The sequence below is a fragment of the Phalacrocorax aristotelis genome, chromosome 9, assembly GCF_949628215.1.
Source record: "Phalacrocorax aristotelis chromosome 9, bGulAri2.1, whole genome shotgun sequence".
NCBI lineage: Eukaryota > Metazoa > Chordata > Aves > Suliformes > Phalacrocoracidae > Phalacrocorax > Phalacrocorax aristotelis.
In genome coordinates, this window is record NC_134284.1 from 691,926 (window position 1) to 708,725 (window position 16,800).

The 16,800-nt window shown below is 44.2% G+C and overlaps 1 protein-coding gene across 10 annotated transcripts in view; it reads right to left on the bottom strand.

Annotated features, from left to right (window-relative positions):
• Positions 1–5,627: 5,627 nt before the first annotated feature.
• RAD51B (RAD51 paralog B) overlaps positions 5,628–16,800 on the bottom strand; it is a 473,504-nt gene continuing 462,331 nt past the window's right edge. For 4 of the 10 annotated variants that reach the window (XM_075103132.1, XM_075103135.1, XM_075103125.1 and 1 more), the window contains 2 exons: positions 13,263–13,390; positions 12,095–12,179 (listed from right to left, as the gene is read on the bottom strand). In XM_075103132.1, the coding sequence (XP_074959233.1) occupies positions 13,275–13,390 (116 nt within the window). In that variant the 3' untranslated portion in view covers positions 12,095–12,179; positions 13,263–13,274. Of the gene's footprint in view, positions 12,180–13,262; positions 13,391–16,800 lie in introns of all 10 variants that reach the window. The other 6 variants (XM_075103134.1, XM_075103136.1, XM_075103126.1 and 3 more) reach the window with 3 other exon arrangements.

Sequence of the window (16,800 nt, forward strand, 5' to 3'; positions counted from 1 at the left end):
GGTGCAAGTCCACGAACTCACTGCCGCTACAGATACGAAATGCTGGGAAAGGGCAAAGGACCGTGCAGCTGTCTCCCATCACAGACTCCGTTCAACAACAGATTGATTGAATTCTTCTGAGCTTTTCTTGTGCTGAAAGGACAGCCCATGTATCCAATACTAGCAGCTATTTTTGATCTGCTTTTCCTTTGACATTGTCTGGGGTAGCCTCCCCCCAGCAATGCAAATTTTTAATGCAGTTGGTTTGGATTTGGGAGGAGGGTAAAGTACCAGCCACCTAAAAGACCAGCCAGAAGAGCTGCCATCTAAAAGATCAGCTGGTGGAGAGGTGATTTTAACTGACAAAAAAAGGTGTTGAGAGTAGTTTAATTATTTTGGGGGTGGTGTTGGTGTTGGCACAAACAAATAGCTCTGGACTCGGTAGAAATAGCCAATTCAGCGGAGTACCAAAACTGGTGCCAGCTCTAGACAAACTTCGCCTCTCTTCTTTCAGTTTTCATCCAGACTTGTCACAGTCAGCAACAGGAACTGCCGCTGGTTGCACCTCATAAATAAAAACAGGCTAGGAGTGGCTTGTGTTTCTTATGTGTTAGCTTCGAACAAGGATGTATCTCTCGCCCAGCCTCCAACTTTGCTGTGCCAGTTCAGAAAGTCAGCTTGGTGTTTACACTGTCCTAAATGAGGCTGGGGCAGCCATCAACCTGAGCGCAGGAGGGAACCTCCCCCTTGGTCAGAAGTGTTCATGTCTGGGGTTTTGGCTCTGAAAATTATAGATGCGGGGGTGAGGGAGGGGTCTGCGAATTCTGGCTCTGGATGCAGCTTTCAGTGGTCAGGGCCATCTCTATATAAATACCTGTGATGAAGCAGATGATTAACTTCCAAGCACAAAGCTCTCCCATACTGAGATTTGTATTTCAAGGAGAAAGAGAGATACATGTGGCATGTGTTTCTGAGCTAGAAAACATGAAAGGTTATGCAAAACAAGGAAGCACAGCACATTTGCTGAGAGGTGGCTGGGAGGGCTCTCTCCTTTCAATCTCTATCAACAGAAGAGACACTTGAAGACTGCATCCATCCTGAAACCCTCATTTTCTTTTGCAGAATAATAAGCAAATAGGTTTTAGCCTGTTGCCTGCAGGGAAATGGTTTTGTAATGGAAGGAGCACCCTGCACTAAATCAACAAACATGAGAATGGCTGTGTTTGTTTTTCCATGTACTGGAGGTGAAGGTACAACCACGTTGGGGTTTCTTTCACATCCTTTCCACTTGACACAGGGCAGGGGATGGGCACGGACACATGCAGACCTGCACATCTATGTGGAGGGAGTGTGTAACTGGAATAACAAAAGCTTTGGTGTCTCCCTTTCCCCCACATGTATGCCGTTCCCCCCATCATCAGAGTGGGAGATGTGGGACCCCGGGCAGGCCTGGCACTCTGCCCCCAGGCTGTAATTTCATGAATGCTTTAAGCCAGCACTTGCCACCATCAGGAACTGCCTTGGTGTCTCACTGCTCCCAGCTACTCGCTTCCACCTCTCCGCTCCTGTGCAACCACACTGAAGTGCATTGGTGAATGCAGCTGGACTACAACCAACCAACAACTACAAAAAGGAAGCATTTTTTAAACGCAGCTCTGTTCCCCACTCCAGTTCACTCTTTTGCACTGGGACTGATCCTCACATGCTTCTTTTGTGCTTCTTTTGGCAGGGATGCTGGCTTACGGAGACAAGGTGTTCATGGCCCTCTGGCCTGGGGCGAGGGATGACCTGGGTGAGGGAGGCCATGCTGGCCCCAGGGCATCCCTGCCTCCCTGTATGGGCAGCGGGAGAGGAGAGCAGCAAGCAAGCACAGATGAATTAATCAACCATAGTTTACATGCATTTATATGCTAAAGAAGTGCAGTTTCATACAGCTAATTTCACATAGGGTGGGTATTTTTGCTTATTGATTATGAATACAGAACTACCAGTATGATTTTTATCCATGCTACATACACTTTGTTGGTATGTCTGATGGAGTGTGCCCGGCACAGGCACAGACTCAGTGCTGATTTAGAAAAACAGAGTTATCTAGCCAGACAAAGGTATTTTTTCCTCCCTCCAGTTGCATTCCAGAGAGAGTCAATTATTTGGAAGTATCTTGTGTGCTTAGTCAGTGCACAGGGAGCATTTGCAATTGCAAGGGCAGCAGCGACTTTATGTTTTAACCCTGTCCTACAGAAGCATTCCCCTTACCCATATATTCCTAGCATTTGAACCATTAGCTCAAAAACAGGCCTGTGGCAGGAATTAATACTTTAAGAGAGCATATGCTACAGATAGCTAGCCCTCTCCCTGCCTAGGACACCTGATGCACAGTTGTATGCCCATATGGGCTTATGTTTTTCATATATATTTCCTGTTGGCCCTCTTTACCCCTAGGAGGTAGCGAGAAAGGCATTTGTGTGTGCATTTGTGTGTGCATCTGTGTGTTCATGTATGTCAGGACAGGTACGCCTGTACCTATACAAGTACTTGTAGACGCATGCAGATATATATGTATGTGCACATACAGACCCATGTTACTAGTCATGTTTACATCTGTACATATACATGCCTATCCTGCCATGCAATCAACATTTACACAAGTTTGCTGCAACAAGCCAATTGGGTTTTTTCTCTCCTGAGTTGCCAAATGCTGGAAGCCGCAGGCTAGCTATTGTGGTTACCCTGATTCCCAGGTTTCTTCTGCAGTTGGCGAGTAAGCGGCACTGCAAGTTTCCTAACAACTGGGATGAAGTTTTTTGTAAATCACCTTCTAGGCATTAGACTTTTCCCAGCAAAAGAGGGGGGGTGGGTGGGTGTTAAGAGGAGGGAGACTTGCTCTCTTTGATGTGGGGATTAGTTCACATGTCAGTGTTATCCTCTCTTTTTTAATATGCTGTGATTTATAGAAGGGCGGCTATGAGAGATAGCCAAGGGGACACCCACGTGGGACTTACTGACAGACACCACCTCCCAGAAGATACCTACAACTAAAGCCACTGGCATCAAGAGAAAGATTCCAATTGCAAAAAAAGAGCAAGCATTGTAAAAAAATAACAACCTGTTTTGCCTAACAAATACTTTCTAAAAATTAGGCTGTGCTTTAATGCTTATGCAGCAGGAACTGGTTTTCCCAGCAGCAGAGGGGGAGTCTTTTTGCACATCCAGTATAAAGAAATTATAAATACTTTTTTCCTTTAAAAAAATGTTTGGTTTGTATTTTCCCCTTAGAACACATCACTAGTGAGAACAAGCGTGGCTCCAAAAACGGTTATGCTGGAAACATATTTAGCAACGCAACTGCGCCAGTCAGAGTTTCCATGCTCTACTGCATGAATCTTTTATCAGTACTTTAGAAAAACTTCACTTCTTGGTCAGAAGTTACGTGGTTGTGCTGCAGTCCAATTATATATCTATTAGTGTTGGAGGAAACTTTCCTGATGCTTTCCATGGAAACTGGATAAGGCTCTGACTTATTAGGCTAGAATTCTTATTCAGAGTAGGTTTGCTTAGCATACCTGAATTGTTTAGGCTTATTGCTTTGTGGAGTAGATGGCTGAGGGGCTGGCAAAGGAGGCAGTGATGTATAAAGATTTAACTAGCTTTTATTTTAAAGTAGTCCATATTAGTATTTTTGCAAATTTCTGTTTTGTCCCATTCCTAGTGTTTTTATTTGTTCAGTTCTCTTTGAATGGAACTTTGAGACATTCTAGAAAAGCAAACCTTTTTTTTTTTTTAATTAAAAAAAACCAGTTTCATTTCCAGCCAGATCAGCTCTTCGAGCGGATTCCTTGTGTGGCTGCACTGCTGTTGAAGGCAGTGGGGACAAGAAGACTGTGGAGCCCAGACTTCAGAGTGAGCTGCTGTAAAACTCTCCCCTAAACAAGCAGTTTTATCATATTGTTACCACGGAAGTAACATGGGGTCTTCCTTGGGCATTTCCCCTAACTCCTCTCCCATCTGGATACCCAATGTGCAGTGTTCTGCTTTGATGTTCCTCTACGCACGGGCTCCTCCCAGCACAAAAGCAGCAGTTCAGTGACTGCCTGGGCACCTTACCTTACCTTGAGGGACAAGCAAAAGCCCAACCACTTCTATGCCATTGCGTTTCCAATGGCCTCATGCAATTCCCCTGCTATTCTCCTAAGCATAAAGAGGTCATTGTGTCACCCCCCACAAACCCATGACTGCTGCTGACAACTAAAGCATGACACATGATGGGAGGTTCCCCACACAAGTAGGCTTTGTACCCTGGGCGGTATAGAAAGTGGCCACGTCCAAGTGTGGTCTCGCAGCGTGACTTCTCCCATCCCAGCCAGGGCCGCTTCATGTGCCCTGACCCAAATGCTAATCGCCCTTCTTATACTAGCAGTGAAAATGCAGACAAAAGCTCCTCTGGCATCATCCCAAGCTGTGTCACCCTGGCCCAAGGCTCCTCTGAAGGTGTGTTGTGGCAGCACGCTAGCACAAACAGGCATGGCTCTGCAGAGCGCGGCACAGAGGTGTGCAGGTTTGGCCCTTACGTGCCTGCGTAGGCACTGCCTCGGCTTGCTACTCCTCATTTGTGCCACGGTAAAGTGACTGCAAATACACTACTTTTCAGAAACCTGCACAAAATAATGCATTATGTGCACGTGCACCCTCTCACCCTAGACTAACAGTATAGTAATTCGATGTGATGTTTCCTTTCACCCCAGCCCAATGCAGGGTTGGGGATGGTGAGGGGTGTGTGGAGAGAGAAGGGTGACTTGGTGGACTGGAAACGATAACCCTTTCTGCAGGCCGGGAAACAGGCCACTTAGTTTTCTGGCAAGGAAGGATATTTAAGAGTCATGGCACATGCTGTGCTGCTTATTCGTCTTCAGAGACAGCCCACTGGGGCCAAAAATCAAAAACATTTTCCTCTTGTTTGTTCAAATTGTCAAAATATTTGACTGAATGGATGTCAAGCATTATCTTGAAGACAATACTTCATGGAAGCAAAGGCAATTGGGTGATCAGTAGGCTCCCCTGTTTCACAGTACTTTCCAGAAATGGAAAATCCTCCTCGCTGGTCTCCTGGCCGTCATGTATCAGGGTGGTCAATGCCAGATCACCGGCACAGACATCACTGACTCTTGTTTCCTTCTATAAACGTTACCATTTCAGTGCTCAGCCTTATCTCCTTTCTCACCGGTAGTTTGAATCCTTCCTGAAGGATTAAATAATTTTTCCTTTAAATAAACAGGCAGTGCCAGGTGATTAAACCCCAATATATATACATGTATTTTGTTAATGCTTTTCAGTGAGAAAAGTCATTCCTATATTATTCAGGTACGCTCTATCTGGGAGAAGCAGGATTTTTCAAGTCTCCTGTTTGGATTGAGTTAGAAATATCCAGCTTAAGCAAAGTATGTTAAATGCCATACATACTAAAGTGTCAGACAAGCCACTTTTCAGTAGTTACATCGGAGTGTTGACTGAGACTAGAACTCAGATTTTATGATTTTGGAGGCTTACAATTAAGAATTAAACAATGTAATAAAATACAAAGCAATAATCAAGCAGCCAGCCAGTCAAGCAGAACAGGCTTACACTTTTGAATGCATGTGAGAAGTAGAGAATTTGAAAAATACTGTCAATTTTATTTGGGTTTTTTTGGTTTGTTTTTGAAAGTTATGTTGGTAACGATGAAGCTTAAAACAGAACAATATAAATAGACTGTAAATTAAAGCTTTGCCATGGTCTTTTCACTTAAACCTACAAAAATGCATGTATAGGTTGAAGTTCATAACCAACCTGCCCCCTCCCCTCAAAAAAAAAAAAAGAACCAAAACTGAAACCAAATGTTCAGTTTGATCACCCAACTGCTTGGCTCAGAGGTGCAACTAGCACATCTTTCTGTGGGCTGCGTGAAACCCATATGAACACTGAGCCCTGACAACCAGACGCAAGTCCCATGCTTTCCAAAGCTGAGACAGAATTAATGAATTCATTAAATCCTACATGGAAGCATCAGGTGGAGAACAAGAACTTTTTCTGCAGGAGATGATACTTGCACTCCCTCACGTTACAGCGATAGCAAGGAAACGACTGTCACTGCCTATATATCAGAAACAGCTTTTGAACATATCCGCTTTTCATCAATAGTTAATAAAAAATCACTTTCATTTGAGATTCTCCAAAATATGTGTTTTCTCTGATGTTGCACAGGAAGGAGGGCTGTGAAAGCAAATATTTGGTCACTTTCACAGGTTGTGTGATGTATTAAATACCTGCACTATCATCTAGAATTTGGTAATGGAAGGCTTTAAGGAAAGGGCTGTATTTTCTTTTTTGATTCTCTAGGAAGAAACATATTGGCAATGTCCAGTGAAGGTTAAAATTATACTGGATAATAGCAGTGTACCCTGTATACAGGCTTTAAGACATGATTTCCATACCCTGCTGAAGCAATTAACCACTAGTATGGCAGTCAGGCTAGAGAAAGTGGGGCAACAGCAATATGCATCAGGTTGGAAAGCAGCAGGTTTTTTTTTCTTCAGGTCTAAATGGCAGCCTTGTCAGACATTCACCTGGCTCCACTGCTTGTATTTACAGCTTAGGAGAGAGCTCAAAGACTCTGGAAATGCTGCAGCTAAATAGCCGCCTTCTTAGCGCCCTGCCCGGTGCAAAGCTTCCCTGGCACCTGATTAGGAAATCACTGCCGGGGAATGGAGGCTGGGGTCAGAAGAGAGCATTAAACCTTTGCGTGTAACATTTCATGTGACCATGCTGGTGGTCCAGTGACCGTGGGCTCCATTGGCAGGCAGTGGCTTGCGAAGACCTGAGAATTATTATACGGGATTGAGAGAGAATGCCGGCAATGTGCACAGGGCTCAAGGGGGAGGATGAAAGGCAAAGACCACTCAACGAATTAATTCAGAAATATGCATGCAATTCGTGAATAACTTCTTTCCTTTTGCTGAACCTGCACGTGAGTGTCTACAACCACCGGTGAAAGCCTCACAATACTGTCCCAACAGCTGAGAAGGTCCGTGCTGACACCCTTGGCTCTGCCAGTCCACCCACCACTCCCCAGTGCCCGCCGCCGCATGGGTGCAGGCCGCGCAGCCATTCCAGGTGAAAGATGCTACCAGCAGCAAGAAGACTACATGCCGTGCATGAAGCTCCTTGCCAAGGCACCAGTGAGCCTCCTAAACACAGCCGCCCTTGGGACAAGAGCAGCATGCAGCTCTTCTGAATGTGACAGCTCTCACTGGTGCTGGCAATGCCATGGGGCCATGGCGCACCCACAGCTGAGTGCAAGGGGGGAAAAGTAAGGGTTGCTGATTCAGCAATCAGGCCAAGCAGTGTCAAAACAGCCCATCGGCTGAGGGGCAGAGCTCAGGCGGTGCCACCTCTGTTGTTACCATGATGGCTGAGGGCTCACCTGCTTGGTGGCTGGCCTCCTGAGGTAGCTGCTGCAGGCAGATGGGGTGTGCAGGCATGTGCTTAGAAAGCACACGTAGGAAGAGTAACTTGCTGCCTCCCCACAGCATGTAATTTTGGAAAGATGGGAGCAGGGCATTCACTGCCTAGAAATGGTGTCCCTGCAGCTCCTCGCTTGGCACAGTAGAACCATCTTTTATTATCCTTCAGGCTGCAAACAAAAAATGCTTTCATTTTGCTTTGGCGGCGGCTCAGGTTGTGTGCGCTCTGGCTGCTTCCTTAATTACAGTGGCTGTTGACAACTTCTGACTAAGACCCTCTCTTTGAGCAGTGCTTCCACTCCCCCACTTTTTTTTGCAGTCTGAACACATAACAAAGCAGGACAACATTCTGTAAAAACAAGCTCACTGTACTGCAGTGATTCCCGCACTGCAATTATGCTGCGTTCCTCTCTTCTGCCCCCTCAGTTTGTGCTGCTGCTGTTTATTTCCTCTTTCTGGGTATAAGGCGTTTTATTTATTAGTGCTGGATTTCCTGTTGTGTACAGCTGCCCATACTTTACTCTCTCTGACTCACTTTGCTGTTCGAGTCAGTCTGCAGGTTTGTTAATCCCACTGACTGAGGTACTCTCAGCAAGTTTGGTCAGTTGTTGTATTAAGCAACTCTTGACAAAGATGGGGACATGCATGGCAGCCTGGGCATACGAAAACCCCAAACAAACCAAAAGCCAATACAGGGAGCCTTCACAGGCATAGGAGGGATCCCTTTTTTATGACTTACTGATGCAGAGATTATGCTTTCTCGGATGCCAGGAACACGCCTTGCTTTGCTTGCACGCACTGCACCGCAGGGAGGAAGTCAGCTCTTTGAACTCTACAAGGTCTGCAGGTCTGACAGACGAGGGGTTAAAGGTTTGCAGTGATGTATATTTCAGACCGTGGGCCACATTGTGGTAGAAAGTTGTGTGGACTTTCCACACGTGAGTTTCATGAATGACTTCCATGGCCTTTTGTGGATATTCAACACCCTCGTAGTAAACACAAAGATTGCTTATATGGAAAGTGAGATCATGAAGGGAAAAAATGCTTTGCTGCTTTGAACGTGATTTCTCTGCTGGAAGGAAGGAGGAGGCACGAGCTCTTAATGCTCTCTGTATTCCCAGCAAGGCCAGTTGGAAAAGCTCACTCATCTGCACTGGGGAGAAGTGCTTCATCTAATTCTCTGTTGTCTGATACCGATTTGGTACTATTTCAAGTGGCAGAGAACAAGGTTGAACCAGCACCTAATGGTAATATTCTCTCTCTTGTGTTTTACGTGTGAGTGGCTGCTCTAATTTTATCATCTTTTCTTTCTGTTTGGTGGGGATTTGTGGCCTGGAAACTGAGTAATGAGAATTCAGGGTGAAGTGAACCCCAAGGCATGGAGGCAGCTGTGGCATGTTTTACTGCAATGCAGCTGTAGCCCTGTCAGGATGTGATCCTTTCAGCTGCTGTTCACTGTGGGCAGTTGCTGGTGGAGAAGCGCTGCAGGTGCAGCATCATTAGACACTTCTTCCTTTATGTCAGATGTTCAAGGGATGCCCAGGAACATTAAATAGGGAATGGTCTTCTGACATCTTCCAGGTAAGATGGAAACAGGAGATCCTGAGCATTTGAATTATGAAAGATCCCAGTGTGTTACCTGCAAGCCCAGCATCCTGGCCAAATTCCAGCTCTGCTAATTACAACCTGCCTATGTGAAAATTCCCCTGGGTTTGTATGCTGCTTTCTTCCCCACTTGTTTTCAGCAGCTGTGTGGAGTTGCCAGGTGCAGCGAGGCACTTGCCATGTTCACCTCAGGCCTGGCTGCCTTTCAGCGGGAAATGAAATGAGCACTGTGCACAGCATTTCCAGTGAGTCGGGATCCTCTGCAGGGAATGGTGCTACAGAAGATGCGTACCCAAGGACCAGCGCTGAGGCCTTGTCATAGAAGGTAACAGCATGAAGAGGCCAAAGGCACCAGTGCCAGGGTATACCGCAGGGTCACAGAAGAGACAGGAGGAGGCTCCTGCGCTGTGATCTGATTTTTCTGCCAGCATCTCTCACCTACAAGAGCTGGAATAGCTGATCTGGTACACACTGATCTGGTTTTGGGGGCTGACTGACTTCAGGTTTGCTTGCACAGTAGGAGAAACTCTTGATCCTGCTTATACCAGCCACCATCAATACATTTCCAGCTTTTGCATGTCTGGTTATTGATCAGTGTGGACAAGGGAAGCTAAGGGAAAAGAAATAATTCAAAACCTTTAAATCTATATATTTGTTTCCTTCTCTTCCACTTCATGACTCACGTGCACATTGCTTTGTGGTCAGCCCTCTTGGGAACAACTCTCTTCAACTGACCATTAATTCCCCTGGTAAAACCTGACTCATACCACTGGAGATGAACTGGCTGATGGATTATCCCTCCCTTCTGAAGGGGTGAAAGAGATGGCTGCAGCAGTAGCTATAGGATTCTGATAATAAGAAGCAGTAAGAAATGCAGGTCACACACAGAAGGATGATGAAATCACACATATTCAATACAGGAATGACTTAGTGGCTCATCTGTCCAATTTTCTTGTCAGCCAAGTTCTCGCTTTGATTATGGCATTTTTACCACAGTCTTGCCTGAATATTATATGGAAGTACATACAAAAATGTTTGAGGTTGCTCCCAATAGTTCAGCAACTCTACTGGCAGCAGTGGAGGCAGAACATGCCCAGGGCAGGCAGAGCAGTGACTTGCTTCCCGCCCTTCACCCCATCCCTCTCTGATCTTTTCAACATCTTAATCCCATGGGACAGCAGCTGTGAGTAGTCTCTCTGTTCCAAGGGGGAAAAAACAATGTTATTGCAAAGTATGATGCCAGCATATTTTCACTATATCTCAGAAGGGGTAGTACAGCAAGCCTTGACAAGGGAGGGAATGTGCATTGTCTGCAGTGTAAGGTAGAAAACTGGGACTCAAGAGTCCTCTTGCCACCCTGCCCATGTGACTTCAGGCAAGGCACAACTCTTTCAGTCTCATTAGCCCTGTCTTTAAAGTGTATTTAGTACTTGCTTCTCAGGGCTGAGAAGAAGGGGATTAAGTTTTAATTCATTAATGCTTGTAAAACATTTTAGAACTCAGATGGAAATTTCCCAGGTAGTGCAGAAAGCATTAAAAAGCTTATTTCCCTCTCCAACTGCAAATGGTCCTGCAATACAACAGAAATAAGTAAAAGAGTGCTTGCTGTGTTTATAATAATAAAAAAAAAAACCTACCGTCCAGCTTCCCCTCTCTATCCTTCCATGTTTTTTTAAAAAAAAACAGGAGGAAGCAATGAGAAATTTTAGTCTAAACAGAGTGCAGTTGCTCCCTGGAGACTCAAATGCATCTCAGTGGAATTTTCCCTGACTTCAGCCTTTTGTGCTTCTGAAAGGTCCTGGAGCCATGCATGTGACTGTAAGAGCAAAAAACACTTCTGTGTCTGAGTGCTCTACCAAATATTTACAAGATACCCAGATAAAATGGCTACAAGCGAGTTCAGCAAGGTTTGACTGAATGGCCAGTAGTGCAGCACTGTCAAGAAGAAAACCTAAACTTTAGTTAAAATTAAAATTAAATTTTACAAAGGCCTCTTCAAAGCACAAAACTGGTAAAACTGAAGCTGGAGAATTGCTCTTCCCCAAGGTGAAATGTATTAGCTTTTAAAAGTAGGTTATTGAAATGGAGTAGCTTCCTTGTTGTGATGGAAACTTCCTTGTTAAAGGAGAGCCCAAAGCTGCGTGAGCGGGCATGTAAGTAGATAGCTGCAGAGTAGCCTTCTTCATACCATCCTGTTTGGTGGATGGGAGTGATGCAAAATCAACTTCTACATCCCATCAGCTTCTCAGTCTCTTGCACTGCCACAATAAGGCTGTGCAGTACCTTTTAATAGGACCATGTGCTCCCCAAGGGACTCTCTTGTTACCCAAAGAGTTCCTAGCGAACAGCACATGGCAACCTGCTCACCTCACCTCCACAGGTGGCCCCACTGCAGCTGCTTTCCTTGCTCTGGCAGTACTCCAGATCTCCCGTATTTCTGTACAGGGTACTCTGCTTTTCAAGAGGTTGCTCAGGGAGGCTTTCCCTGTGACTGCAAAGGGCAGAACCAGCCTCTCGGGCCACTGAACTATTGCTTCTTAATCCAGCCAACGAGTGGGTTTATAATTTCTCTTAAAAAGCTGAAGCAAACATTTCACTCTGTTATAGGATGTAGACACCAAGCTCTCTTGTGTGTTTGAGTGCCAGTACCTCCAGACTGGTGAGGTGTTGGGGTGAATTAGGAAGGCAAGTGTGGCCTCTGCTTCTTCAGTAGCATGTGTGTTGTTCAGAGGCTTTTATTACTATGTCAATTAAATCAACCTGAACAAAATACAGGATCTCCATAAGTTCAGAGTTAAACATGGCCCTGCTCATACAAAGAACAGTACTTGGTTTTAAAGTTACGTCTTTAAAGAGACAAAAGAAGAAGAACGCTCACTGTCTGCTTCACCAGATTTTTGAAAACCAATGTTGTCTTTCATTCATTCTTAGTGGAGGTTTCTCTTGTCCTTTCTATAGATTGGATGCATTGCTCGAAGTCTCACCAAAAGTGCTGGGTAAAGCAGCATCAAGTATCTTTCAAGGCAGTGTTCCTCACTCGTATGGTCTGCAGAGCAGGATTGGTTCCTTCCCAGGTTAAATTTGTTTGATCCTTTCCATCTGAAACACACCATAAAGGCAGACACCTCAATGCCAATGTGTCAGAATGAGATCACAAAGTTACCATTTCCTCCAGTGAACAACTACTTGGAAACCCATTAAATCCACAAAACAAATCAAAGTAATTAGTTTAGTATGGATTAATTTCACAGGCTTGCTGAAAATGGATTGACTTATGATCCTTTTTCCGCTGCCTGCCTGGCTGTCCTTCTAGTTACCAGTGTCCAGACTCTCCTTCCCATTTTGGCTGGCAAAGTTTCTGATGCTACTTTTGTGCTCTGGAGCCAAACCTTAGACTAGTGCAAGCCCCTCTACCATCCTGTGGCAGAGCTCTCCAGAGGCCAGTGTTTACTTGCTGGGGACCTTTGCATCACCCTAATTTTCCAACAAAACTGGTTTTTGGTAGCCAGTGCCTATGAACAGACAATGGGACATGCAAGACAACTGACATTCTCTACCACAGCTTATTTTCTACAGTTCAAACACATTTCCTTAGAGTTAAACAGAGCACAGCTTATACCAATATATTTTCCAACTATTAGCAAATTGTCTTGGATTCAGAGAAAATATTATGGCTCCACCCTACATGCTTTACTAACACCTTGGCTGAGAGCAGAGCCTACTTCCTAATCCGCATGAGCTGCTCCTCTTCTAATCTTAGTCCCATGTCAGTGCCAGGCTGTAAAGCGCTTTGGGATGAAGTTTTCTATGTAAATACAGGATATTATATTACTGTGATTAGATACCTTATGTACCAAATGGGCTGTTGTTTGCAAGAGGAGAGATTAAAAAACAAAATGAAAGCCTTCCTGATCAACCTGTGAGCTGATTAAAAGAATACAAACTGAAGAAACGCACATAGTTATCAGGACAAAAACATCCAAGGTACTAATGAATCACCAGTGAGATCATGTCATGTCCACATGTTTGCCGCCATTAACTGCATTGCAAGGTGTCCCAGGCCTATTCAAATATGTCATTCTCCTCTTCCGATCTCTACAGCTGACCCACTGGGACAAGCTCCATCGTAGCACAGGGAGGCCTCAGCTGCCTGAAGGACTCTGCAGAACAGCCAGTTCATACCTGGGCTGAATCCTATTGTTCTGTATCAAACCTCTGAAGAAAGTTGATAAAGCTGAAAGAGGGAGGGTGAAAGGCCAGGTATTCCACTGCAACAGGCCATGATATTATTGATATTAACAGAGGTGATACTGTAGAAGAAACACAAGGCTTACATCAGTTGTAAAGGGAAGCTGTGGCTCAGTTTTCCTCATCCTTTCTAGCCCTGTTTGTGAACTATATGAAAAGCAACTACTAGAAAAGAGTTGCTCATATAGCTGTCCTGGTATAACTATACTGACAATAATAATAACACTAATGCAGGTAGAACAAACCCCACTTTTGCCAATACACCTTTGATTAATTCTTCAAGGGAAATATGCTATACCAACAGAAGCACCTCTACACATCTACAGCATTGTTTAAAATTATATCCCTACCCAACTACAGTTAACTTTAATATAGAGCTGGCTTGACAACCGAGAAAATGTACAGAAAATCACAGAAACACACACACAATCATTCTGTGAATTTACTGTGAGAGCCTAAAGAATCAGTGCAGTTGTCTATACTCTGTCTAGCTTTGGGAGAGGGCTGGCAGGGAATGTATCTGAGAACTTGTTTCAATAGAAGGCTAGGAAAGGGAGTAGGTGAGAAAATTCCTTCCAAAGAAACAGCTCTTAGCAAGCCTTTGGGAACTATATATTCTTATCCTAGTCAAACAAACCCCCCAAAAGCCCACTCTCTCAGGGGGAACAGAAAATACCATCTGTCTTCAAGAAGAGTTTAGGCATTCTGTAGTCATCATGTACTAGGCTTAGAAACATTGTCGTTCTTAGTGCACCAAAGATAAAGTCAAAGATTTTTGTAGTGTCATATTAGCCAACTACATTTTTGAGCCTGAGATAACTCAGTAAAAATGCATTTTCAATATGCTATCTCTTTTTTGCTCATTTGTTTGTTTCTGTTAAACCATGATGTTTAAAAAAAAACACAGGAATTTTGGATGTCTGTTTAACACCACTGCTTTTTGAACAGCAATCTCTCAGGAATTCCAGGCCTAATGACTCTCAGATTCTGTAAAGCAGCTGGCCACAGGTTTCAACTGCGGGATACTATAGCTTTATTCTGTTTTTCAGTAAGGTCCATTTCCACCAAACAGGGTTTGTATAGGAAGCTTAGTTGCAAGTTTGGTTGAAGAATGATACCACCCATCCATAATAACAAATTATAAAGTTTAACATAGCTTTTTAGCACTGGTTTTCTAGAATAACTGCTAGCTACTAATAGGTATTGAGTATTTCCCACTGATCTTGTGTGGAATAGCATTACCCAGTAGGCTGCTGCTACATAATACCGCTTAGATTTATATAGAAGCTTTGATTCAGTCTTTTTTATTTTCCCTGAGCAATTCTACTGGTGGAACTGGCCTAAATGATCATAGGCAAGCACATGTAACCCTTTCATGGGGCTAGGAGCCATTGTTAAGTTATTTGTAGTGTATGTATGCAAATCAGCTTCAGTTTGAGGTACTCCGGGAGAAGTTTGAGGGGGATTTCCCTGCTTTCTGTAATCTGTTGTTGCTTCTTAGCTTCCTCTATTCACATGGCCTGGAGGCATAAGCATGACACCACTGGTAATTTCTCAAACTCAATCTGAAAGCAAAGACAACGTTGACTACTGTGATTTAACAGCAGTTTTGCAGCTTTCAGTAAATCCTCAGACACTGACTGACTCAGTGATATCTGGAATAAAGGAGGCCTGGAGGAGCAGTGGCGGGAATAACTCAGATGGTAAGAGCTTCACTTACTGGCATACTTTGAAAGTGTTCAGCAGCCAGGAAAATCTATGTGTTACCCCTCAGATATAATCATATTTTTTTAACTCTGTGTCAGAGTAAATTCTAATTCTAAAACTCTGATTTTACATTTCTCGATCCATACAGAGTGCTGCACCTTGCACATGATGGGTGTTGTCAGTTCAGTGTCCAATCAGTGTGGGGCAGTTATGAGACCTGCAAGCACATGGCTGTGGCTGCCTTCCCTGGCCATTCTCATGGGAAGGTGAGGAACAAAACTCGTCTTACACTGTGTTCAGGTGGATCTAGTCCCAGTAAAGATATTCACCAAAATGACAGGCTGGACAGGGAGAAGCTTTAAGGCAGGTAGGAGAAACACCCTGCCAGCTAGCAGCCCATGGAGAGCTCCGTGCTGCTAGGGCCAGACTGCTTTCGATGCCCAGGTGAGCCTGGTCAGTGCTAGGCTGGGTGTTGTTCTCTACCCAGTGCATCATGCTGTACAGATTGCAGTGTTTTTGTTCCAAACAGGAAGATTTATAATTCAGCAGCTATCCAGATTATGAGAAACACACTTACCGAAAACCACAGCTAAGGGAAATACGACAGGTGAAGTAAGCATGGTGGCACTGAGGAGGAAGGAAATCTCCCTGCAGTGCGCTGATAAGAGTGTGCTTGATATATACTGTGTTCAATCTGGACAACCCGCAACGGGGAAAACACAGGCAGGCTGAAGGAAATTCAGCTTGGAGGCCCTAGGGACTGAATCAGTCTGTTAAAATGCTTTGTTGGTTTTATTTATCACTACTTAATTAGGATGCTTAACCAACACATTGGAAAGATAGTAACTGTTAAATATTCAACAAGCTGACCTTTGAGTTACAATATGACAATTCTGAATAAAGTTCATGGAAAGCTCGCCCTTCCTAGGTACTCCAACAAAGCCAAAGGGAACTGGACTGGACAAAAATAAAAAAAAAAAAAAGAAGAAAGAAAAAAAGAGTAAAAAAGAAGTAGGACACTGTTGTGGAGACCTGGTTAAAAATCCAAGTCTTGCCATAGGCTCATTGAATGATCCTGGGCAAGTTGTTTCCTGCCCTGTGCTTCAGTTTTTCCCATCTGTAAAAAGAGTATAACAATGTTGACCTTCCTTGTAAATCGCTGAGATGAATGGCTAGAAAAGCAGTAATACATTATTAATTACTTATTATTTCTGAGGAAGAAAAAGCCATCAATCTTTCAGGGTTTTCTTGATCCTCATAAAAAATAAAAAAGCACCACGTAACGTGAATTCCACCCAACAGAAACATTTGACGAGCCACCTTTCAGAAGACATAGTGGGTGCACAGTTAAAAGAAAGTTAAAAGCGGGCAGACACTCAGGAAAACGTTCCAGATGGTAAAACAAGTTAGGCTGCAGAGCAGGCTCCCACAGGAAGCGGTGAAACGCCCATTGTTTGAGGCATCTGAAACAGAATCCTTCAAAGTGCCAGTACATATGATACAAGCAACTGTTCTGCACCGCCTTGAAAGGTAGTGGTGCTGGGACAACCTGTGAGAGCTACACCTACCACTTCTACAATTTTAAGAGGATTCTTGCCACTCTGACTACGAAGAGCTAGAGTATCTTTTTATCAATATAGTGTCTGTGGAGCACTTACTGGGGAGTAACTACACTGTGTTTTTGCAGGAGATAGATTCAGCAACGCTTAACAGATCTTTCATGTTCCTCTTCTGAGAGCTGAACTTTGTACGTCCAAGAAGGGAA